Source organism: Rattus norvegicus, chromosome 19 (genome assembly GCF_036323735.1).
Source record: "Rattus norvegicus strain BN/NHsdMcwi chromosome 19, GRCr8, whole genome shotgun sequence".
NCBI classification, from domain to species: Eukaryota; Metazoa; Chordata; class Mammalia; order Rodentia; family Muridae; genus Rattus; species Rattus norvegicus.
Window position 1 is genome coordinate 51,983,211 of NC_086037.1, and position 25,893 is coordinate 52,009,103.

The window sequence follows — 25,893 nt, forward strand, 5'->3', positions numbered from 1 at the left end:
ATGTTATTAGACAATTTGTGGCTCCCACAGAGCGTCATCAGTTTTATTTAGAATGGCTGAGAAGGAGACCTTCCTCCCCTCCTTAAGTTGAGATCTGATTTTCTTTGTTGATTCCACAAATAAAAAGAGTGAGTAGTGGCATTTTTGTTTTATTTCTGAGACAGGGTCTCACTGTGTAGCTCCAGCTGTTCTTGAACTCTATGTAGATCAGGCTGGACTGGAACTTAGGCTGCCTATGTCTCCCTGAGTACTGAGATGTTTGCTTTATAAAAGATAGTCAAGTCTCAGTGTGTTACTAACACCCAAGCTAGGCTTGGTTTACTAAGCTCAAGCAATAATCTTCCTACTTCAGTCTCAGTGAGAAATTTCATATGTAGTGTATGTAACCCAAGCAGCTCTCATACTTGCTCTGAGGAGGACTCTGAACTCCAGGTCCTACATTGGCATTACAAGTATCTGGGTTGCATGTGTGTACCATTGGGTTTGGTTACCAAAGCTTTTAAAAAATAATAAGCACTGGGTGTCTTTTATAATTTGTTGGGTACTATGTAGTATATTACAAATTATACTACAATTTATATATAATTATATATATTATTATATATAAACAATTTTGGTTGTTTGCCCTCATGATTGGATGGCCAATTGGAAAGTAGCATTTGAAGTATGCATACCAATTTCTCAACATTAGAAAGTCCCAAGAATGAAGGCAGACATTTAAGTGTGGATGCTTTCTACATGAAGATTTGAGATGGGGATTAATAAATCGCCTCATAGTACAAATCACTTGGGTAAGCAAGATGGCTCAGGGGTAAAAGGTGCTATAAATGGCTTCCTAAGCTGTGCATAGTGCCCCATGCCTTTCATCCCAGCACTTGGAAGCAGAGGTAGGTGGGTCTCTGTGAGTTCAGAGCCAGCCTGGTCTACGTAGTGAGTTCCAGGATAGTCAAGGCTGCAAAATAGACCCTATCTTAAAGGACCCTATCTTAAAACAAACAAAACAAACAAATTCCTTCCTGATTTGGGAGCACAAAAACTGCTTATTCTGTATTTATTAGCTACTATAGTGATTTGTGTTTTTATAAACAGTCTTCTACTTTGCTTATGGTGGAACTTTTTTTAGAAACAAGGAGAGTAAAATGTTATCTTTAGAGTGTTAAATTTTTCATCTAAATTAAATTAGATCAAGCATACTTTCAACTATAATTTTTGTAAATGTAATGCATTTTACAGTTAGTGACATGCTGATTCTCTCATTTTTTTCAGTTGGAATGTGTGTGGGTGGTATACATGAAGTGTTGGGATCAAACCTAGGGTCTTCCCTTACTACATAAGCATTCTGCCACTGAGCTCTCTAACTGTAGCCTTTCCCTAGGAGTAGTAGTTCCTATTCCTCCTTTTCCCTCTTCCCACTGCTTGCTCTTCTCTGCTGAAGAAAAATGAACACTGGGGTGGCCAGGTGGTTCATTGGGTGAGTGTGTGCTTGCTGCAAAGGTTGACTTCAGTTTCCAGGATCCATATGGTAGGAGAGAACTGACTTTTGAAACTTGTCCTTGGAGTTCCGTACACGTGACTTGAGGTGTACACACACACACACACACACACACACACACACACACACACACACACACAAAGTAAATGTAATAAACTTTTTTTTGTGAAGAAAAACAGAAGTTTCTATGAGAAAAGACAGCAGTAGGCTGGAGAGATGGCTCAGCCAAATTTGCTGTTCCTTCAGAAGACCCGAGTTTGATTCCTAGACGGTGTTTTACAACCATCTATAACTCTACCCCAGAGAATCTGATCCCTTCCTCTGGTCCCTGCAAGCATGAAGCACTCGTGCTATGACACATAGACATATGTAGGCATAGCACCCATATACATTAGAAAGAAACGGAAGTGCAGCACCAGGGTACTGCATAGATGTGGTGCCCACCTCAAGTTTTCTATGCTATTGTTCAACCTGAGTCAACCGCTTCATTGGCTCCAGTCCTGGTTTCGGCCTCTGTGGTAGTAGAAAGTATTAGAAGAGGCCACGGAAACCAAGCTCCACCATGATGCAAATGTCTCCCTGTGTGATGGGCCCCTCCTTCGATCTCAGCTCAGTGACTGCCTACTATGCTTTTTTATGGCAGTGTTTTAGATTTATTTCCTTTCTGCCCTTAATTAGGGAGTAGGTCAGAAGTACTCTATGTAAGTCACTTCATCTGAACTTGTAGTATATTTAAAATGTGTGTTTTTATTATGTGTATATGTATGCGTTTGTGTGTGGATATGTGCATGTGTGCGTGCAGGTGTCTGCAGATTCCAGAGACCCCTGGAGATGGAGCTACCGCAGGTAGTGAGCTACACAATATGGGTTCTGGGAGCTGACCTCTGACCCTTTTCAAGACCAGTACATATTCTTAACGCTGAGCCATCTTTCCAGCCCTGAGTTCAGTCTTATTTCTGATGATTTTATTTCTGCCTTCCAAGTGCTGATTTGCAGTCATGTGCTACTGTGCCTGGCTTTTATTTCTTATTATTCTAGCCAAGACAGTATTTATCACTACTGTATTAGTTACTTTTTTCTTGCTGTGACAAAATAGTTGACATTAAGGAGGGATTTATTTTGACTCACAGTTTGAGGGAATATGGCCAGCCCATCGTGGTAGGGAAAGCATGATGACTGAAGTGAGAGATGGCCAGTCAATGTCTGGCCACATGTTTGCCGTCACCCACATTCAAGGGCTGTCCTAGGAACATTCTAGAAGTGTCCTCATAGACATCTATAGCTGTGTTTGCTAGGTGATTCTAAATCTTGTTAATTGGTAAATTGATAGTGAACATTAACCAACACAAAAACTGGCAGACAGGAGCTGTTCGGGCTAAAATTGAGCTTGGTCCCATCTCTTATAACTTCTGGGCTAGGTCTAGAATGTACTCCTATCAACCATAGGACTTACAGCCTTTGAGTCGGGGGAGTGGAGCGCCTTGTGAACTATTCTCAATTCCTTTTCCTTATTTGACCTCTGAAAATAGCACAGCAGCTCATTTAAGTTCTGCCAGTCTCCAAGCTCTCCAAGTCCTGTGACGCTACAATTAGGGAGTTGTAGCTCTTGGTATTATCTAAGGCTGCCGTGCCTGCTACTGGTGCTGCTTGATTTGTCATTTAGTCTTATTTGTCCCTTTGTATGTGTGGGTGGTTTTTAGATTGATTCTCGAAGGTTGCTGAACACTGCACTTGCACTCGATTTATATGTTGGGCTTCCACCTAAAATACTGCCTGAAGAAAGTGCTATGCAGTGAAAAACATTCAAAACTCTCAGCCTGTGTCTAATCAGTAAACATGTCCAGGTGTTTCCTCTTCTCTGATGTCAGCCGCATAGTTCTGAAGACATATTTTAAAAACTGTAACACAAGAATGCACAAAGCCTAAAAGCATGCTTAGTGAGTTTTCCCTAAGTTTGTACTTCTGTGAAATTGTGTTCCAAGTTCTGGTGTTTCTTCCTATTAGTACTCCTCCTACTCCCTGAAGTGACCTCTGTGCTGATGTCTAGCTTTTGCATAATATACTGTTATAAAGCACTCCTTTTATGCACTCTTATAAATATTAGTTACTATGATTGACTTCAAAATGCCCCCTACAGTCTTACTCCCACTTGTCTGCCAAATGCTGACACTATTTTGGGAGGCTGTGGAAGTTTTAGGAGGTGGGGCCTAAGCGGACAAAAATAAGTCACTTGGAGCCGACCTTTTGAAACTGACACCAACTGTGGGTTCTAGTCCTACTCTCTGTGTCTCGTGTTCCTGCTACCATGCCTTCTGTGCACGGACCAGAAATCCTCTGAAACCAACCCAAAAGAAGTCTCTCCTCCTCATCCCTGATATTTCTGTTATTTTTCTGGTCACACTGATAAAAAAAAGTAGCTAATATGGTGATTACTGCCAAAACCAAGAGTTAGAACCTTAACTGTCAATCAAACAAGCTTTCACATGTGGAGCATGGTGCCTCACCCTGATCTCAGTAGTGGAAAGGCAGAGGTGGGTGGACCTCTTGTGAGTTTGAGGCCAGCCTAGTCTACATTGTGAATTCTAGAACAGCCAGAGCTACATAGGCAGACCCCATCTCAAAACAAAACAAAAAACAAATAAGCTGTCACCCATTTTCCTCTTATCTTTTGCCCGACCTCAAAATAACTATCATTCTGTTTCATAATATGCACTACTTTTCTAGTTTGTAAAATATACATCTGCATGTATCTTAAGATATTTATGCATATACCTTTCTCGTTGGTTTATTCTTTTCACCATGAGTTCTAGTGAACTCAAGTTTGTCAGGTTTGCACCTCAATGCAAGATAAACCATCACACTGGCCCACATCTACTTCTTGACAGAAATGTCACTCTGTCACCTCTCTGGGACATTTAATCCAGGTAGACTATCCCAGGGCAGCTCATGTCTCTGTCTGCAGACATTGTCCTCTGCTGTTTCTTTCCAACAGGGTGTAACCAGCTTAAGCAGGACAACTAGGCCTGTAGTTCAGCTGAACAACATGCCCCCTGTGTGGCAGCATTGATCTTTCTGTGGACTTCATATGTTCTATGTAATTTATTAAACTCTACTTTATGTGTATGGGGTGTTTGCATGCATGTATGTCTATGCACCATGTATGTGCTTGGCGCCTAAGGAGGCCAGAAGAAGAAATCAGGTCTGGAACTGAAATTACAGACAGTCGTGAGCCCCCATGTGAGTACTGGGGGACAGAATCCAGGTCCTCTGGAAGAGCAGCCAGTGTTTTTAAGTACTTGGCCATCTTTTCAGCCCCAGGTTGATAGATTCTTAACTCCAAGGCAAGAACCTTTATAATATAACCCCTCTTTGATCCTGAAAGCACTCGAGAATATAGTAATAAATTAGAGTTATTTATTTTCCTTCCGCAGTATTCAGAGATTCATTGAGTCTGTCCTGACACTAGGTATTCATGCTGAAAGAATTTTTGTGAATAAAATTTTGACTCAGTTGTTCTTTGTGTCGATTGAAATGAAGAGGGAAGTTTCATTTGCTCATCTGTAGTTAATAAATCTTCAGTAAGGAAAATTATGAACTTTGTAAAGAAAATGATAAAAATACCAACCAAAATATAGATAAGATGTTTATCCATAAAAATAACATGCTTAAAGTTAGGACTGATTGCACATCATATTTAGCTATAATTGATAATGCATTTCCAAAGGTTTTAAAATTATTTTATCAGTAGCTCAGGTTTCCCCTTTCCCTACTTCCTGTTTCTAGAGTTAGCAGAAGAAAAAAGTTAAAACATTTCCATGTATCTATGTGTGCAATGTGGGTGTGTATGTCTGTGTGTGCTCTTTGTGTGAGTGTAAATGTGTGTGGAGGCATAAGTTGACATTGAGAGTCTTCTCTAATTTGAGGCAGGATCTCAGCTGAATTCAAAGCTCACCGATATGGCTGGTCTAGCTAGCCAACGTGCTCCAGGGATCCCTTATTTGTACTTCCCCAGCTCTGGAATTACGGGGACCTGGCTTTTATATGACTTCTGGTTTTCATGCATGTATTCACTAAGCCAGCTCTCTGCCCTAAAACATTTCATTTTTACTTTTGTAAAGATGTTTTTTAAGCTGGTTACTTTTTTTTTTTTTTATTCTTTTTTTCGGAGCTGGGGACCGAACCCAGGGCCTTGCGCTTCCTAGGCAAGCGCTCTACCACTGAGCTAAATCCCCAACCCCAAGCTGGTTACTTTTAATTGCAGCACTTGGCAGTCAGAGGCAGGTGGATCTCTGTGAGTTCAAGGACTAAATAGTGAGTTTCTAGACAGCCAGACTACATAATGAGATCCTGTCTCACCCCACCCCTCACCAAAAACGATTTTTTTACATGATATTATTTTTGTTATTTATTCATTCATTTTATATAGATGGAATCCTCAGTGTATACCTTTATGTATGTGTGCTTTGGTGCTTACAGAGGTCAGAAGAAGGCATCGGATTCCCTGTAGTTGGAGTCAGATGGTTGTGAGTCACCGTGTGGGTGCTGGGAACCGAACCTGGGTCCTGTGCAAGAGCCCCTAAACTGCCGAGTCCCTAAACGTTTTTAAGCTGGCTTTTTCCTTGTGAATTACCAACCACACATTTATTATTTCCTTTCCTTTCTGGTTTTAAGGCTCAGGAAAGGGGTTGGGGATTTAGCTCAGTGGTAGAGCGCTTGCCTAGGAAGCGCAAGGCCCTGGGTTCGGTCCCCAGCTCCGAAAAAAAGAAAAAAAAAAAGGCTCAGGAAAGAATGGCCCTGTTTCATGTCCATATTGTACAGCTTCCCTTTTATTGAGGGAGACTTCCAAACAGTAGTTACCAAGTTAGAGACACCTTTTTTTTTTTTAAAGATCATATTTATTTTTCAAAATTTTGTTGTTAATTTTTGAGGTTGTATTTTAAATAAATAGTTCTCTCTCCAAACCCTTTCAAATACCCCTTCCTCCTCTCCTTTATGTTTGTGGCCTTTTTAAAAAAGCAGTCGTTATTATATTATTATAACCTGTCAAATCTGTGGGATGTTTCCTGTATGTATGTATGTGTGCATGTATATGTTTTTAGGGCCGACCATTTGGCAGTAGATAGCCAACTGGTGTGCTCTTCCCTTGGGAGGACCATGTCTCTCACTCCCAGTTTACTCATTTGTTAAGGGCAGCTCTTACGTCCTCACAGAAACCCGCCTGCTTCTTCTGGCTCTGTCTCCTGAGTGCTGGGAACTAAAGGTGTGTGCCGCCATGTCCAGCTTGCTTTTCATTTTGATACTGGAGCTGACAAAGTTGCCCCAGCTGGCTTCAGTTTAGGATGCCCTGCCTCAACCTCTTGAGATGCTGGGATTATGGGGCCTGTGCCACCAGGCTTGGCATGTCCTCTGACTATGAAAGCCTATTTGTTGGGATAGGATAAAGGGAAAATATTTTCCATAGTTTAGACATAAAGCAAATTGGGATGTGGTTCCCTATGCAGTGACTTCATTTTTCTCTCAAGACAAAACAGCTGAATGGTGGCAGTCTCACTCCTGCACTAAAATAGCATGGTTAAACACTGGGCTCTCCTGGGTGGAGACCTTTTAGGGGACCAAAATAGCAGCTGTTGTGATCCTCAGGGAGCCGACCAGTAAGTGGCTGTGATTGGTAGGCTGTTGTGCCACTCGGGCTGACAAGTGAGTGCCTGTGATTGGTAGGTGACTTGGGAAGACTTTGCATTTCTCTTGAATTAATCTTTAAAATATTAGTGCTGTCTAAGTGGTTGTTATAGAAAGTAACTAATTAAAAAGACACTAGTGTTTCAGCCACACAGGTTGCAGTGTGTTTATGAAAATTCTAGATTTGCTAATAAGCAAATGTCTGCTGAGTATTGAAGTCAGGCACTGCTGTGTGTTACTTTAGAGAATAAAGTTGTTAAATAGGTGATACCTGGTGAGTACAGCTTCAAAAGACACAGTGTTCACTTTGTGCAGCCACCAGAGTTCCTTTTGGCTTTTCGGGTATCTACTTTTTGTCTGCTTGTCTGTCTGTTTGTAGACAGGGCCTTTCTGGAGCCCTGGATGACTTTAGAACTCACTGTGTTTGCCAGGCTGGCCTGGAACTCAGAGATCTGCTTGCTTCTACCTCCCACAACTTGGCAGGTGCCAAGTTTTTAAAAATTTACTTTGTTTATTAGTTTCTCGTGTACACATGTGTGTGTGCGAGCTGCTTCAGAGTGTGGAGGGAAGACAGGACAGCTTTTGGTATTTGGTTCTCTTCATAGGTTTCAGGGATCAAAATCAGGTTGTCGGCCATCCCCAGTGCCAAGTGTTTGTGTCTTATCCCATGTAATAGCACTAGCTGTTAGGATAGGTGCTCTCGTTCTTCTTAGTTTTCAGATAGGGGCACCAAGCCATCTCAGTACTTAGCAATGTAACTACAGAACCTATTTCCCCTCCCCTCCCCTTCATACTTCTTATAATTTGAAAACAATTTTAAGTTTGGTGAAGGTGGTGCATATCTTTAATTCTAGCACTCAAGGAGACAGTGGCAGGTGGATCTCTGTGAATTTGAGTTCAGCCTGGTCTAGAGAGCCAGTCAATGATACACAGAGGGAAAAAAAAAGGAAGAAAGAAAAGAATTTCAAACTTAGAAAAAGTTTTGAGATTAACCATCCAGGAAGCTGAGGCAGGAGGAATTAATACATGTGCACACACACAAGAGAATAGGTAAGTATTTTTAAAAGAAGGAAAAAAAAAATAAGGAAGTGGGCAAGAACATAGCTCAGCTGGAAGAGTCCCTGCCTAGCACGCCTGAGGTCAGTCCCCAGCACCTCATTAATTAGGATGCTGTCGTGCACACCTGCAATCCAACCGGACAGGAAGATCTGGCATTTAAGCTCATCTTGGGCTATTTATTCCAGATTGACTGCACCACATGAGATCCCATCTCCAAAAAGAAGTAGGGGAAGGGAGGAGGAGGAAGAAAAAAAATTCAAGAGTAGAATAAAGAGTTCCAGAAATTGGGGCTGGGGATTTAGCTCAGTGGTAGAGTGCTTACCTAGGAAGCGCAAGGCCCTGGGTTCGGTCCCCAGCTCCGAAAAAAAGAACCAAAAAAAAAAAAAAAAAAAAAGAGTTCCAGAAATTTTGGAGTTCTCACTTGTGTGATTGGTTGCACTTTTAATGTTGACAAAGGAAATCAGCTAATACATGTATTACACGGTTTGGGCCAGAATATTGTAGAAAATGCTGCTTTCTTCTTCCTGATATGCCCTCACAGGTGGTACACAATTTGTTCCACTAAAGGGGATGGAAAGTAAAAACTTCAGTTTGCTTTTCAGAGAGCCCTCTAGTAAGCAAATGTTATTTCTTGATAGCATCCTGGTGGAGAAGAGGTTCTACTGGAACAAGCTGGTGCCGATGCAACTGAAAGCTTTGAAGATGTCGGCCACTCCCCTGATGCCAGGGAGATGCTAAAGCAGTACTACATTGGTGATGTCCATCCGGTAAGAACTGTTGTAGCACTCAGATGCTAATGCAGAGAAAACTACTTGATAGCCACTAACAGGATGAGAGAATGAATTATTTAGAGTAAAAATTCATTCAGCCTAGCTCTCAGGCCAGGTTTTCTCCAGAATCATCAAGCCATCCTGTGTTGTACACAGTATCTGAAAAGCCAAGGGAACTGGTTTTCGTCTTTTATTGATTGATTCTTGTAATTAATAACACCTGTTCCCAAAATAGCGGTTTGGTTATTCTTGCAAGTGTCTTGCTAAAGTTATTTATTATGTACCTGCAAGTTCTTTGGGCTTTGCATTCTAATAGGGGATCCTGGTGTGCTAAAGAGTGGACTTGTGCACCTCCTTTAGACTGTGAAGTCTCTGAAGAAGCTAACACATCGCTAGACCTCATTTAGATGCATCTCGAACATTGTTCTCTCTTTCTCTTTTTAAACAGAATGACCTTAAACCTAAAGATGGTGACAAGGTAAGAAGTTACTACTTTGTCTTGTGTATTTCAAGTATTTCTTTTAACTTGAGTAAAATTGCATAAGAGAAGTTAAAATTGGCTGGAGAAGCCAGGTGGTTGTGGAACACACCTTTAATCTCAGCACTCAGGAGGCAGAGGCAGGCAGATCTCTGAGTTTGAGGCCAGCCTGGTCTACAGGGTGAGTTCCAGGACAGCCAGAGCTACACAGAACTCTCAAAAACAAAACAAAACAAAACAAAACAAAAACAAACAAACAAACAAAAAAAACAAGAACAAACAAGCAAAATCCAAATTGACAACAACAAAAAACTCTTTGGAGAGATGGCTCAGTGGTTAAGAACACAGTTTGCTCTTCCAGAAGACCAGGGTTTGATCCTAGCACCTTCATAGTAGCTCAGAACCGTTTATAATTCTAGTCCCAGGGATCCAACATCCTCCTCTGGCTTCTGCTTGGTGCATATGCTGCACAAGTGACATTTCTATAGGCAGAACACTAAATTAACATTAAGGCTAAAAGAAGGGCCAGAGTCTGCGACCCAGGCTTTTAATCCCAGCACTTGGGAGGGAAAGGCAGATGGGTCTCTGTGAGCTCATCTCACTTTTATCCAGACAAAAAGTCTGGGCTCAAAAGCCAGTTTGTTTTTCATGATAGTTTCTCTGTGTAACAGTTCTGACTGTCCTGTGCTTTATAGATCAGGCTGACCTCAAACCCACAGAGATCCACCTTGCTTCTGGCTCCCAAATCTGGGATTGAAGTTTGTGTTACCCTGCTTGGCTCCCAAAATTTTATTTTTAAGGAATTTGGACTTTCTACCAGTCAGGAAAAAGGAAAAGCTACATCTTAAACATAAGGAATCATTGTAACATTTCTGTTGTAAGCCCAGCCTTTAATGGCTGAGACATCTTTTCAGCCTAGTAGGAAATATTTTATTAATGCTCTGTAAGCTTTTTTTATTGAGACTACAAAGTATGTTTACTGTGGTTTTGAAAGAAATTAGTTTATGGGTTCAGTTTGGGAAGACATCTTATTCTTATATAAAACAGATGACGGCTACTCTAATTATTTTTTTCTACAAGATAACTTATTTATCTATAATATAATATAAAGGCCTTTCTTTCGGTCCTCATTTCCTCAAATTAATTTTAAATCCTGTATGCTCAGATTGTCCCACACCCTTCCCAGTTTACTCACAAGTGCAGCCAAAACAAAAGGGTTAGTATTTGAATATTTGAAAACCTCAATGTGCTTTGCCTTACTTACGGACCAAGAAGAAAGCACAGAAGCCTTCTCTACTTCCTACAAGCAGGGCAGCACCACCCCCCCATGTTCTCTGACGGTTTTCTTGACTTCTGTCTTTGAGGAGGTTGTTACATGCCCTCTGAGTAAAGGGATAGCAGTCTAGGTGTTTCCTAGCTCATCATGGACTGTCGCGCCCACCTCGGCCGGCAAGGAAGACGCAACACGGTCGGATTCTTCTCAACAGCCTTTATTGCAGGACCACCTCATTGCTGATACGGGGACCTTGAGCAGCAAAAGCGCTCGCCTTATATACACAGCAGGCTGAGGCTATGCTAATTGTCCTTCAGGGATTGGCGGAGCATGAATCCCTCATTAGCATAATAACGTGAAGACCAGCCTAAATCTCAAGGATAAAGGCTGAGGAAGCAAAAGGCAGAAGTAAATTGACCACCATCCAGGTGTGGTCCAGGTGTGTCAGTTCCACATGCGTCAGCCGGGCTCAGCAGAGGTCATGCAGTGGAGACACCGGGTGTTTACTACTTGGTCTTTTCTTCCTGTGCCGTAAACACATGGGAGAGGCCTCCGTCCAACAATCCCATGACTTTATGGCAGTGATCTTAATTGTATCCAATATGGTTCCTTACAATGGACACAATGGTCCCCCCTTCTTCCTTCTAGATTCTCTTTCTTCACTGAGCCAGGGAATAATGAGCAGGTTTGACACCGTGATTCAGGCTGGCCTGGGCACAAGAATTCTTTCAATTCAAGAGGCTGCTTGTTGGCAGTGTGTGCCTTCTGTTGCCCTGAATCAGTCCAGGGCGTATATATCTTTAACTCTTCTACCTCCTCTACTGCTTGAACTGTTATGTTGTGAAGGAGATGAAATGGCTCTTTCAATGTTTGTGAGCACTGGTGGCTGGTTTTCCCTTTCCCTCCTCACAGCTTACCCAGTTTTGAATCATCTTGTGACATTAAGGTAAAACTTGAGCTAATGTGATCTTAATTGAACATGTCTAGAAAATGCCACTCTGAGTTCAACATTTCATTTCAAGGATACTCTCCAGTTTCACAGGCGACTCACCTTGAACCTGGTAGTCTTCACTCAGCTCTCCAAGGCAATCATTAAAGCACTCTTTATGTTAAGACAGAACGATACTTTTGCGGTTACAATGTCCAGAAATCTGCCAGTTGTTTCTTGTTGGTTTTCTTATTGCTAACACAGGAGGAACACATTTGTGAGGAGTGGACAGCAGTGTTTCAGAAATCCTGTTCCTTGCACCATTGTTCTTTTCCAGGGCTTTTACTAGTCCTGTTTAGAATCTCTGGAGTGGAACTGGCTTTGCATTTTTAAAAAAATAATTCATTTAATTGTATTTTAAGTACATTGGTGTGAACAGGAGTTCCAGACAGCTGAGGGCTGCCATGCAGGTGCTGAGAAATGAACTCAGGACCTCTGGAAGAGCAGCCAGTGCTCTTGACCACTGAGCCGTCTCTCCAGCCCCCTGGGTTTGCATTTTAAGTAGCCTAGGTGATAGGAAGGAAGCCAAACACCACACTTTCTGCTGCCTGTCACTGCAGATGAAAACCCAGGGATACTGAATTTGCTCCTGTGCAAGCATTGCCTGCCTTCTGTAAGCCAAATGATTACTTAGAGATTGATCAGCTGAAATAAAACGGATTGGCCCTGTATTTCTTTTCCCCCTGCAAGAAGTATAGAAAAAGCCCCCTGAGCACACCAAGCGGAATGGTAATTTAGATCTGGAATGGAGGATAGCCCCATCCCAGGGTAGGGAGAGACCAAGAGCTGCGCTCTCAAGCCTGTTTTTCTCCAGTTACGTGTTCCCAAGGGACCTGTCTCCATTAGGATGATTCTGGCTGTTTGTTTCCAGTCAGAAACCCTGTCTCTTACCTTCCAGGCACACTAGGCGAAGACAGTCTTTTGGAAAAATTTCAAGACTACCTACCAGGTTTTCATAGAATTAATTCCAAACTGATTTCTTTTCCAGGAAGAAATTCTTGATCCCTCAGGTTTATCTCTGTGCTTGATGTTAGCCAAAAGGCTGAGAGGTGATCTGGCCTCTCACAGACGCTGAAACACACTTGTATCCTAGGATGCAGAGATTGCTCTCCTTCCCGAAGTGGGAGCGAAGCTCATTTATTAATTAGTTTCCTTTCCTCTGCCTCAGGGCTTCTGCATCTGTAAAGATGATTGTAAAGCTTCATTAAGCACAGCCTTCAGCTTGACAGATCGCTTTCATCTTCCTCCTCCCTTCCTTTTGTCTGTTCCACTTCTCCCCCTTCAGACAGCCTCTGCCTTCTTCCCAGGGAAAGGCAGTTTCCTGCCAGGGGTCTGCTGTGTCTGCCGAGGATGACCTTGAACTCCTGATCCTCCTGCCTTCACTTCTGGAGCCCTGGGTGATAGGCACGGGCCACTGGGCCCAGTCTTCATTTCCCAGTTGGAGATAATGATCACCACTGTTTCATTGTAGATTGGTAATACCCTAGTGGATGGCGGACATTCTGCAATATAAAACGTTTAAAGATTTTTAATTTATAAATCTGGCAAGTTATTTTTCTCTTTGATTCAGGGTCTCTCTGTAGCCTTGGCTGGCTTGGAACTCAGATCTGCCAGCCTTTGCCTCCCAAGTGCTGAGATACAAGGTGTGCCATGACGCCTGCTTTAGTCAGTAATCACTAATTAGAATTAAAATAATTTCACTCTTTGGGGTGTGCTGATGCCATATGGTATCTTTAAAAATAAAAAATAATAAAAAGAGACTTGTACTTGATAGGAGAGGATAGGAGAGTCAGTACTTCCAGACCTCCTAAGCTACACCCTGGTCCACATGAGAACCTGTTTCAGAAAAATAAAAAACAGTTCTTTGCTGTTCTTGTCTTAACTACTTAACTTACTGGAGTTTGCAAGGAGGCCTCATAGGATCAATAGTAACTGCCACTGACCACGGACTTCTGTCTGGTGATGTGGTTTGCCAGACAGCTATGGTCTTTGGGAATTAAGCATAAAATGTCCTGGCCCAGTCACTCTTAAACAACAAGCTGCTGTTTTCTGAGCAGTGTCGGGCATTAATGTCTCTAGGGAATTCTAGGAACAAACCGAGCATGCGAAGCCAGACACTGCTCTTCTGTACTTCCCAGCTAGAGTTTCTCAGTCACACATTTCCCCTTTAGGTCCAAACAGGGATGTTCACCTGGGGAGGGATTTTTCTTGAAACAAAATCTCATGTAGACCAGGCTGGCCTGAAGCTCACCACTTAGCAGATGATGACTTTTGGCCCTCCTTTCACTGCCTCCCAAGCTCTGGGGTCACTTGTGTGGGCAGCCATACCTGGGTACTGTGATCAAACCTAGCCCTTCATGCTAGGCAACTATTCTCACCACTGAAGGGCACTCCCAGGCCTTTTCCTTCCAGTGATGTTTTATGTGTATTACCACAGTGGGTTCTTTTTGTTGTTATTTTGAGACAGTTTCTCAATATGAATCAGATAGTATATTTAAGAGAATTTAGAAAATTGTATTAGGGAGTTTTTCTTGTGAAAGTATTATTATATACAGCTATACTAACTACAGGGACATAGACTTTATGAGGCAGGAATTATTGAACTGTGTTTTCAGCTAGAAAAATTATTTGGGATTGGAGAGATGGCTCAGCAGTTAAGAGTGTGTGCTGTTCTTTCAGAGAACTGAAGTTTGATTTCCAGCATCCATATTAGGTAGCTCACAAAAGCCTGTAACTCCAGCTCCAAGGGACCCCCACCCTCTTTTAGCCTCCCAGGGCTCTACTCATATATACATACTTATATGGATATAATGTACTCAAAATCAACAGTAAAAAATAAAGTTTTTATTGAAAAAATTATTTGTAGTGACTGATATATTTTAGTATGCTGAAACTTCATGAGAAGGTTGTTCCAAAGATTATATACTACATGACCTTATAAACTGGATTAATAAAATATATACATCTTAAGTCTTCTATCCTCTAACTTTTTAAGTAATAAGCACCTAATAAAATTCATACAGCAGTACCTTATGATATAAGAGCCATGATATGATGGGGGGGCGGGAGGGGAGTCCTTTCCAGAAGTATTTTAAATAAAAATTCCGCGGCTTGTTTTCCTTAGTTGGTGGCCACAGAAATGCCACTGAGTAAAAAGCTGAGGGAACCGTTTTGTTGAAGCTGTCTTAAGGCTTAAATTTTAAATATTTGGAATCCTTATTTATCTGTTATTTATGCTTTTGAAAGCCTCCTTATAATCTCTGATTAGCCAAAGATACAGAACCCTGTCTCTACTGTCATACCTTATAGTCATGCATTTGGCTTTCTCTTTCCTGCCTCATGTTCTGGTGATGAAGTTTACCACATCACTTAAGTGTGTGTTCTCTTTTATGCTTTGTAAACAAAAGTTCGTCGTGCAGTACTCCCTCGCTGACCCCAGCATCCTTGCCTGTGACTGCCAGACTAACGTTTCTTTCTTATTCCATTTTCAGATTAAGTCAGTATTCAGTGTACAGTGCTGCTAGAGAAAATGTCTGGGAAAATGGTCTCTTATGGAGCTAGTGAAAGAGAAAGAGATGGTGTGGGGCAGTGAGCTCCTGCAGTCTTCCTAGGCATATGAGAATGTTGTTTCCTCTCCTGCCCTTTAGAATGCCCATCTTAAAGGTCTTGCTAAGATGCCCCGACTCAGAAAGTTGTGCTGGGATAATGATTTTAGAATTCAGGTTCATCTGAATCTTCATTCTACAAACAAGGAAGCTGAGTTAGCCTTGAGCTGGAAGATACTACACATATTTTCAGTTATGGGCAGCTTTAGAAACAGTTGACTTGGGATTGGTTAAGAGCGCAGGTTCAGAGGACCTGGGTTCAGTTCCCAGAACCCACATGGCAGCTCATAACCATCTGTAGCTCCAGTTCCAGGAGATCCAATGCTCCTGATCCTCCTACTTCTACCTCCCTAGTGCTGGAATTACAGGTGTGTCACCATGCTCAGCTAAGCAGTTGATTTTGGTTATTGATAATATTGGACTAAAATCATAGCAGACTCAGACATTGTGTTTGCAAGTGTATTCCTTGGAAAATAAAGAAACGTGCACACTGGTTATGTGTTTTGGCTGGAAGAGTATATGATCTGATCTGACCTCTCACTACTAAAGCCTTAGTGAAGAGCACTAACATGGGCATGGACTTTCTCATGTGCCTGATGTGCCTGAGCACCAAGGGGTAAACTAAGTCCATTGTAGCCTGTAGGAATGTCACTGAAGTACACGCTAGATTCGTCAGTGTTCAGACATGGAAATGAAGACTGTGGGAAGTGTGTGAGGTGGCAAAAAATTATTGTTTTTTCTTTTTAGTTTTATAAAATTAAGAAAGAATTGAACAACAAAATTAAACCTAACTTAGGTGGTTTCTTTCTAAACTGACTGAATGACAACTGTCACTGGCTGTGCCTTAACTGTCACTCATTTCGTCTGACTAAAACAGGGCTGCAGCTTAGCACGTGCTGTGCTGTCAGTGTCCTGAAGGAGTGCGTGCTTTCGCTTCTCCTTCCGATGTTCTATGCAAGTTTTTCTTCTTTACTCCTTCCAGGAATGAATTGCTCTTAAAACAGGGGTACTTTTTAGGTACTTAGTTAAAAATCAAACAACCAGCCAGGGCATTCTCCATGATTTCTTATTTGTTAGAATTGATTGCCATCTGCATACTGCAGGCTTCGCTCTCTGCTCTTGTTCCTGAGGATGCAGCCCCAGGCTCACTGTAGTTCGTCCGCGTTCAGAACTTCGGTTGTAAAGAGTATAAAGGAGTTGAAATGTAGCGGCTGTCTGTTTTTAGGCTTGAGAAATGTATTCATCTGCATGATCGTGTTTCTAGTTCATGGCGCTGTAAGATAGTCAATTTTAGAACAACTCGATCTCTCCACAAAGAACCCCAGACCTCTTAGCAGCCATATTCCCTGTGCCTGTCACCCAGCTTTCTGTCTCACTCTCTGTCCACACGAAGGAACTTAGAACTGGTGGTCTTGTGTCGTCTGCCCCTTCTCACTAGCCTAGGTAATGTTTTGAAGGTTCATCCATCTTGTCACATAGATCAGTAATTCATTGCTTTTTATTCCCAATGTTGTGTATGGGTTTAGATGTTTTGTTTGCTTTCATATCAGTGCCCCATGTGCACGCTGGTGCTTGTGGAGGTCAGAAGAGGGCAGGGCGTCAGATTCCCGTGGGACTGCAGTTACAAAGTTGGAGCTACTATTGGGTGCTAGGAATTGAACCCAGATCCTCTGGAAGAGCAGCCAGTGCTTTTACCTGCTAAGTCAGCTGCCCATCCCGCGACTCTGATTTTAAAGATGATTTTGAGGCAGCTATGGTGATATATACTTGTAATCCCAGCACTTAGAAGGCTCAAGCATAAGGATCTTGAGTTCAGGCTACCCTCGACAGAGTGAATCTATCTTTCTCTTTCCCTTACTTTCTCTTCCCCTTTCATAGTTTCATCTCTCCAGGTTGGAGAGATGGCTCATTGCCTGCTCATGCAGAGGACTAGGCTTGATTCCTAGCACCCATAATTTATAAGTATTTATGTCCAGTTCCTGGGTGTCCAACACCCTTTCCTGGTGTACATGCAAACATCAAGGCAAACACATACTCATAACATTAAATAAATCTTTTTTTTTTTCTTTTTTTTCGGAGCTGGGGACCGAACCCAGGGCCTTGCGATTGCTAGGCAAGCGCTCTACCACTGAGCTAAATCCCCAACCCCAACATTAAATAAATCTTAAAAAGAAAAAAAAAGTGTTAAATAATCCCCAAAGTCGCTAGTTTCAATTTCAAAGAATAAGCTGGGCCACTACTGTAAGCCAGGAAGCAGCCGTCTACATGTCCGGGAGCCTTTGACAGCCAACAGATAGTTGTGCAAGAGAAGACTGCTGAGGGCCTTTATAATGTTTTCAGACAATGGGAGCATAGCTCTGCTGATGGCAGGCCAAGTTAATAGGCCTGCCACTGTGACTTAGAGCGTTAGTCCACTCCAGCAGTCTTATCATTGGCATGCACGTCATTCCAACGTTCCCGTTAGTGACTTACTAAGAAGTACCAATTGCTAGAAGCAGTGAAAGATTCCAAGTCTACCCATTGCCGAGAGGTGGTAGGCATCAATGCATGAAGGACATTCTGTTACCATCTATAGTTTCTCTAAGATAGCCAAGAAGACTTACATGCACTGTACTAATCTTTTCTTTTTATTATTTTTGAACATGTGACTTCTTCAGGACCCTTCAAAAAACAATTCATGCCAAAGGTTAGTATCTCCCTAATGGTCTTCCTTATACCCTACATAATGTCGGGCAAGAGGTTCTTCTGAAACACGTCTCAGGGCTGGAGAGATGGCTCAGCAGTGAAGAGCACTGGCTGTTTTTCTAGAGGACCTGGTAACTTCAGCATGGGTGTGTGAGTGGGTGAGTGGGTGTGTGGGTGTGGGGGGGAGTGTCTTATGTCGTCTTGTAGTCTCTGTGGGCACTAGGTATGCATGTGGTAGACAAACAGACATATAGGCAAAATATACATATACATAAATGTTTGTTTGTTTATTTTGAGACAAGGTTTCTCTGTGTAGCCCTGGCTGCCCTCAAATTCAGAGATCCTCCTGCCTTTGCCTCCAGAGTGCTGGGATTAAAGGTGTGTGCCATATAACTAAAATTTTGGGAAGGAAAACCAAAGCAAAGAATTTCTGTGCAGATATGGGCAGCACTGATTGGTTTGGGGGAGGAAGGAAGTAATTCTTTTACACAGAAGATGTGAAGCTGAAAGAGAGGTAGAGCTGGAGGAGGATGGTGGTGAAGGGCATCATCAAATATATGAATTATGAATATTCAAAGAATCAGTGTGTTTTAAAAAGAATTATTATCCAAAATACATAAAGATTAAAAATATCTCAATAGGATATGCACAAAGATTTTCATTTAAATGCTTTATACAAATACAAGCAAATGGAAAAAGATTTAATGCCTTTATCATTAAATCATGGCTCTGTTTTACACCTGGGTGGGCAAAACTACACTTTCTACACCTGAGACTTACTTATTAAGAAGTGAGTTATCAAGACCGTAACCCTTCCTCAGGGGTGTTAATGGGAACATTCACTTTGAGAACATTTTGGCTCTGTCTTGTAAAATGAACAATATGAATAGTTTGACCTAACAGTTCTTTCTATGGGACCTGTTATAGAAACACGTCAAAAACCAGGGCACAGTGTGCCTGCCTCGTACTTTCAGTTGCTGTAAGGATTGTTTGACCCAGGAGTTTTGAGACTAACCTTGGCAACATAGTAAGACTACTGCCCAACAGAAAAGCACAAGGAAACATATATGAGTGTTTATAGCCGGGCTGGAGAGATGGCTCTGTGGTAAGGAACTCGGGCTGTTCTCACGGAGGACTCAGGTTTAGTTCTGGCACCCACATGATGGCCCACAGTCAGCTGTAATTCCAGTTCTAGGGAATCAACACCTTCTGACCTTTGAGAGCACCAGGCACCCATGTGGTGCACATACATACATTTAGGCAAAACATCCATACACATTAAATTAGTTGTAAAAAGTTTTAAGTTTATCTTCAAGTGTGGTGGCACACGGCTTTAGTCCCAGAATGTGGGAGGCAGAGGCAGGTGGACGTGTATATCAGCTCAAGATCAGCTTGTCTACATAGTGAGACCATGTCTCAAAACAACCATGCCAAAAAGAATGTTTATAGCAATGTTAGTCAAGACATGCAAATATTGGGAAAATTTCAATTATTCAGTATGAGTTCTAGTGTAATAATAAAATATTACTAAGGGGCTAGAGAGGTGGCTCAGTGGTCAGAGCACTGCTGCTCTTACAGAGGACCTGTGTTCAGTTCCTAACACCCACCTAGTGGCTCACAGTCAGCCACAGCGCCAGTTCCCTCACTTGACCTCTGAGGGTACCATGCATGGTGTACATTATGTACATGGTATACATAATGCATGCAGGCAAAACACTCAGACATAAAGTAAATAATACATTTTAAAACAAAACAAAACTGGACATCGAGAGTCTGGCCACCTGATTCCCATTACCAGCTTCTTACTTGGGACTCAGAGATTGATTACGTTGTGCTTCCTGGATGGGAAAGAGAGATTGCTCATAATCGATACTATTGCTCCTGAGCTTGTAGTAGGATAGATAATACAAAAATCTATATGGAATGATTATTTTCCTCATAAGGTCCTGCCCCTGTACACATAACAATTAATATTGTAGTGTAATAATTTGATTAAAAAATCACAAAGGCAAACTTTAATAGCTATAATTCCATAACCCAGAAATAACAATGTCTATATACTAGAATGGTATGTATGTATATTCTATTTATCTTTTGAAACACCAGAGTGGCTATAAACTTTTTTTTAATGCATGTGTCTTTGCCTGCATGTGTGTGAATGGGGTGTATATCACTGTCCTGTAGTAAGTACACCAACCAGCCTAGCTACCCTGGCAAATACATGGGATCCGCCCCTCTTTATTCCCCCAGCACTGACATTTCGGGCATAGTCACTGTGCCCTATATTTTTATTTGAGTCCTGGGATCACACTTAATTTCCTGAACAAGAACTTTAAATAACTATTTCCTAGTCCTAAAATTCTTGATCTTCCTGCCTCAGTATCCAAATTCTATGATTATGGGCCGTGTGTGTGTGTGTGTGTGTGTGTGTGTGTGTGTGTGTGTTGTGTGTGTCCCCTTTTTGTATATAAGTACTCTACCACTAAGCTACACCCTTTTTTTTTAAAGGGGGTCTTTTGGGCCCTGCAAGTTAGCTTAACAAGAAAAGACACCCGCCAAGTCTGATGGTTCAAGCTCTCATGTGGTAAAAGGAGAGAACCCGACTCCCACATGTTGTCCTCTGACCTCCACATGTACATCATGCCATGCCTGGGCACATGTGTGCACATACACAAATAAATGTAGAGTTGACTTTGTTTGTTTGTTTTCCCTTTCAAACACTGTATGGTAAAAGCAATTTTAATTAAGAGAGAAATCAAGATAAATCAAGACTCCTTTCTCAAGTGTATTAAACATGAGTGCTGAAAAACATTCAATTATTGGGATAAAATATTCTTAACATATTGCTTTTTCTTCCTCCTTTTCTAGTTCCTGGGCATATTGGATTGTCCCCATCGTGGGTGCTATTCTTATAGGTTTCCTGTATCGTCACTTCTGGGCTGACAGCAAATCCTCCTGAGGAGGCCACGTTGAAGTGTCGGAGCACATCTCCTGGGAGTGAGAGGTGGAGACTTGTGTGGAGGCTGCAGGGTGCTCCTTCCTTGGATCCTGCCAGTTGTTTTCTTTCCCCTTGGAGCCAAGATGGTTGACCAGATATCTATCCTCCTTCAATGCAGGACCAGAATCTGTCCATCAGCCTGAGCCTGACGCCCAAAGCACCTGCTCACGTTGTGTCCTTGTCAGGGTTTCTTCTCACTGGTTCCCACTCATTCCCTTCATTTCAACAGTTGATGCCAATGACTTAGAGTTCCTTTGTTGTAGTGACATGGCCTTTGGGGACAGTACATGATTTCTGATACTTTGAATTCACAGTAGACATAGTTAAGGGAACAGCGGTCTAGTTTTGAGTCTTTCCCCATTTTTCTTTTAAGTAAATTTTTTTAATTCTGATTTAATTTTGTCATTCATGATGATAAGGGATTTAATTCATGAAGTTGTGTAGCTCTTGTTTCAAACACAGCTGCCAAATGATCTTACTTATGATTGTTAGAAGTAAGGAGCCAGCAAAATGGCTCACTGGATAAAAGCAATTGCAGAAAAACCAATGACCTGTGTTTGAGTCCCTGTACCCACAGGGTAGAAGGAAGAGAACCAGTTCCCAAAAGTTGTCCTCTGACTTCCACATGTGTGCTGTGGTCTTTGTGTACACACACACACACACACACACACACACACACACACCCCAGATGTAAATTTTAAAAATAGAATACAACAGTGGTTGTCTTCCTCCCAGATAGTGTAGCTGATGGCCCCTCCTGTCTTTTTTCCCATGAGTATGTCACCAAACTGTGCATCCCTTTGATTTTTTAGGGGTATAAGAGCTGAAGAAGGGCCAACTTGAGAATAATCTCATTTACAAAAAGAACCAAACACTACTTATAGGCTAGCAGTCTAAAAAGTGACTGGCATGCACTCTCTGGTCTGCCCTTGGTCCCTGACCGTCTTCCGTCCTGGCTGTCTTTACTGGTGGAAGTTGAAGGTGTGGGTATCCATGGGACTTCTGTCCGGTCCGGTCCGCGGGGCTTCACAAGAGGCTTGCTGCTTTTCTGTTTACTGATTAGCAAGTTTCTGTTTCCCTGTTTGAAAGTAAGAGACTCAAGTTTGATCTTCCGTTTCTCTCAGTAAATAACTCACATGTAAATGTCATTGTCCACACACCATTTCTGATCGGGAGACCATGCCAAGAGACTTCTGTTTTCATTTGGGCTCTACCTCCATGGCTCCAGGTTGGTGATTTTGTCCTACTTTTGAGGATAATGATAAATCTGGAAGCTTTTTTCCCCCTTGGATATGAATTTCATTGGAAAGTAGGCAGTCATTTAAAATTCCTTTTCTTACTGGTCCAGGCATTTTCCTGGCATCTCTGACTGTATTCTCTCTCCCTGTGGCAGTGCCCGACAGTACCCAGCTGTTTCTTAGTTTCTATGATTTTCCTTCACATGTTTGGTCATTGCTAGTCAGCTTCTGAGCTGGTGTCACATCCAGTAGGAAGCCATGGAATCCCAGCGGGACCAGAGATATTGGGAAGTGTCCTCCTGCTTCCCTTCTACCCTGCCAGGGGCTTGACAAGACAGGACACTACACAGTACACCAGTCTGCCCAAGCAAACTGTTTTAAAAAAAGTTCAGCCCAGGACTTTTATCCTGTGATTTTAGCAGTTGAATGAATTCAGAAGTCATCAAAATAACATTAGCCTTTTCCTTGCATACTTGGATATGATATTTTAGAGTGATTTCTAGGTGACTTTTATACATCGAAGATGAAGGCTTAACCTTTCATTTTTAGAACGTCTGTAATACTGTGTCACTTATTGACAGCGTTGTCACTCTGTAACAGCAGTGGCATGCCCAGCGCACCTCCACTTAAAGGCAGGGAAGGCTTGTGTGCAGGGAGGCTGGGATCCACTTTTGAGGATAGCCAAGTCACATGGAGTATATGGAGTATGCTGGGTAAGAGGAAAGGACGAGAGTGTGGGATGGGGGCGTTCCAGCCAATACCAAACCTGATGGTGTGCCTAGTGAAAACACCTGGCATAGGAAATTAGGTAAAGAACTACATTTTTGGCTGGGCATGTTGATGCACACCTTTAATCCCAGTATAAGAGAAGCAGGGGCTGGAAAATCTCTTGAGTTATTGCCAGCCTGCTCTACATAGCAAGTTCTAGGACAGTCAGGGCTACATGGAGAGACCATGTCACAACCACTCCACCAAATAAAAGAACTGTATTTTCAAGTAAAATTGGTGTTTTGATATTTCTACCATAAACATCAATACAAAAAACGTTTTTTCTGTTTTACATTTGTTCTTTTCCTGCTTAATATAGCCAAGCTTTTCCTCCCCTGGGAGCCAGGAGGAAAAGATTTCATACTTCTGCCTTTGTTATCCATGAAATCCATCAATACCCAGGGCCTCTTTTGAACTACTGATAATGTGATATCATTTTATGTTATAGAAAATGATGCTGCTTTTTTTTATCTTTAACCCCAGCACTTGGGAGGCAGAGCAGACATTTTTCCTGAGTTGTCAGCCGGCCTGGTTTAGAGCAAGCTCCAGGCCAGCCAAAGCTACATAAGGAGACTCTGTCTCAGAACAGAACCCCAAACCTTTCAGGTCTATTTGCTGTAATTCTGTTGCCTACATAAACAGCCAGGCGAAAGGTGGGTTTTAGGCGGGAGTTTGTCAAGGCTTTTCCTAAACAACAGAGCAATACAACATGTGCGCTAATGCATTTTTAAAAGTCTGAACTTGTCAAAGAAGCTTTGACATTTGAGGGTCATGAAAACCATTATTAAGACCAAGAGGAGACAGTTCCTGTCCACTGACAGCAGCTCCTGACCTGGAGGTGAGGTGCAGATTTGGTTGTTTATTCTTGAGGTGACCAGCTGCTGCCACATATACAGGTAGTGACTGATGAGAAATGAAAGAGAAATTTATGCTACCCAGACACGGTGTTAACACCCATTCTCTAAGTCTCTACCCGGCCCTGGGAGCTGGTGATGCATCCTTTTGTAAAGAGAGCACCAGGACAGCGTATGGACTGTTCCTGTCTCCTTGTGTGGTTACTTAGGCAGAGACAAGTCTGTCCATGCCGTCATTTGAGCTGGCTGGCTCTTCCAGCAGTTGCCATCGGGGCTCATTTAGTGCTGATGGTGAGCAGTGAGAAGTGAGGTACAAGCCAGGTGTGTCATCACAGGCGGCAGTGCTTGTGTCAGGTGATCCCCGCCTGGCTGCCGTTGACCTGAGATGACTGAAGCATAAATGTTCTTTGCCTCCTCCCCCAGGGGAAGTGGACTCAGACATGTCGTGTCTCAACAAGAAACTGAAGTGTTGAAGCTGTGAGATTCAGTTGCCAAATATCCAGAAGTAACGGGGAGCTCTGTCATGTTTGGCCAGCTTCGGGATCAGTGGGAGTGGTCCAGGAGGGAGGCTGACGAAGCAGGGACGTGTCGGTCACCTGCCTTACGCCCAGTGTCTTACTCTCGAGTTGCAGGGGCCGCCCCTTGCCCATGCCCGCACTGTCCAGGTCAACTGCTCGGGTAGAACATCCTTTCAGTTCCTTAACTCGCCTTCTCCTGCGCCCTCAACTGAGTGGCTAATACTACATTCCTTTTGTGAATTCAACGGTGGGGTTTGTTTACCTACGTGGTTTCAGCTTATTTTGAACAAAGATCTTTGTCTCTTTCTACTGGAATGTGCACACAGTGAATGTTTGTTAGAACTACACAATAAAGACACTGTTTTCCTTTTCTCGTCCTGACTACGGTTGCTTTAAAAAAAAAAAAAAAGACTTGTTTTTAAGGAAATGTTGGTGCTGTGCTTCTTAGGTGCTCTGGATGAAGACAGGGTGCACCATGTTCTTCGGCATCAGTGCTGACATTCGTAACCTAAGTTAGGCTGTGCAGTGGCTCCTCAGGGTTCTTTGTTGGAAGTGGATTTCTCACTTGGTAGTTGGGAGAGAGCCATCAGGTTTGGCCATGCTAAGGGATATGAAGTAGGAACCAGAAAACAGTTTGAAGTTCTCTTTCTATCAGTAAAGAAAAGCCTACATGAGATAATGTTTTATTGTCTGTGGTGCTGGGCCTCAACTGATTGTTTTTCTTGGAACTAGCTAAACTGTTGGGGAAATTTATACACAGAGGGTGAGGGTCTAGTGATTGTGTGAAACAAGGGAAATAGGCCATTTTATAATTACCTCTATCACACACTGATAGCCTTTTAGCATGACCAGCATTAGGTCAGAGTAGATCACTCATTAGGCCCCGGCGATTCCACTACCACAGGAATCGAGGATTAGTCACAGGAAGGGATAGCCCCATTCTTAATGCCAGCATTTGAATCTAATGTTTAATCTCTGATGCTAATAGGAATTCATTATCAAGGCACTCTTCCTGCTGTTTGATAGTTGCGTGACAAATCTTGATTCATAATAATCTGGAGGTCCGTGACTCCACTTAACGAGAGTTTAAGTATCTGGTAGCATCCATCTGACAGCATTCAGCTAGACGCAGTCTGTGTAGTCAGAGCTGCTTGGCTAAGGTGTTTAGATGCATTTTGAAAAGTTGGTTCTTGAGGCTGGAGAGATGACTTAGAAACTAAGAGCACTGACTGCTCTTCTAATGGACCTGGGTTCAAGTCTCAGTACCTATATGACGACTAACAATCTGACGTCCTCTTCTGGCCTCTATGGTCACTGTTCATAAGTGATGCATACACACATGCAGGCAAAATGCCCATACCTATAAGAATAGAAAAACAGACAATGACAACTCCATTCTTTCTGAAGCACCATCTTCCTCAGCTTCCCCGATGCTGGGTTATAACCTGATGCCACCACATGGCTCTGTAGTGATAGTAGGCTTGAGAT

General features: G+C 42.4%; 1 protein-coding gene across 1 annotated transcript in view; it reads left to right on the forward strand.

Moving 5' to 3' along the window:
• Cyb5b (cytochrome b5 type B) overlaps positions 1 to 23,267 on the forward strand; it is a 33,867-nt gene extending 10,600 nt beyond the window's left edge. The window contains exons 2-5 of the mRNA NM_030586.2: positions 8,869 to 8,997; positions 9,449 to 9,478; positions 18,002 to 18,030; positions 20,898 to 23,267. Coding sequence (NP_085075.1) covers positions 8,869 to 8,997; positions 9,449 to 9,478; positions 18,002 to 18,030; positions 20,898 to 20,988 — 279 coding nt within the window. The 3' untranslated portion in view covers positions 20,989 to 23,267. The remainder of the gene's footprint in view (positions 1 to 8,868; positions 8,998 to 9,448; positions 9,479 to 18,001; positions 18,031 to 20,897) is intronic.
• Positions 23,268 to 25,893: the final 2,626 nt, after the last annotated feature.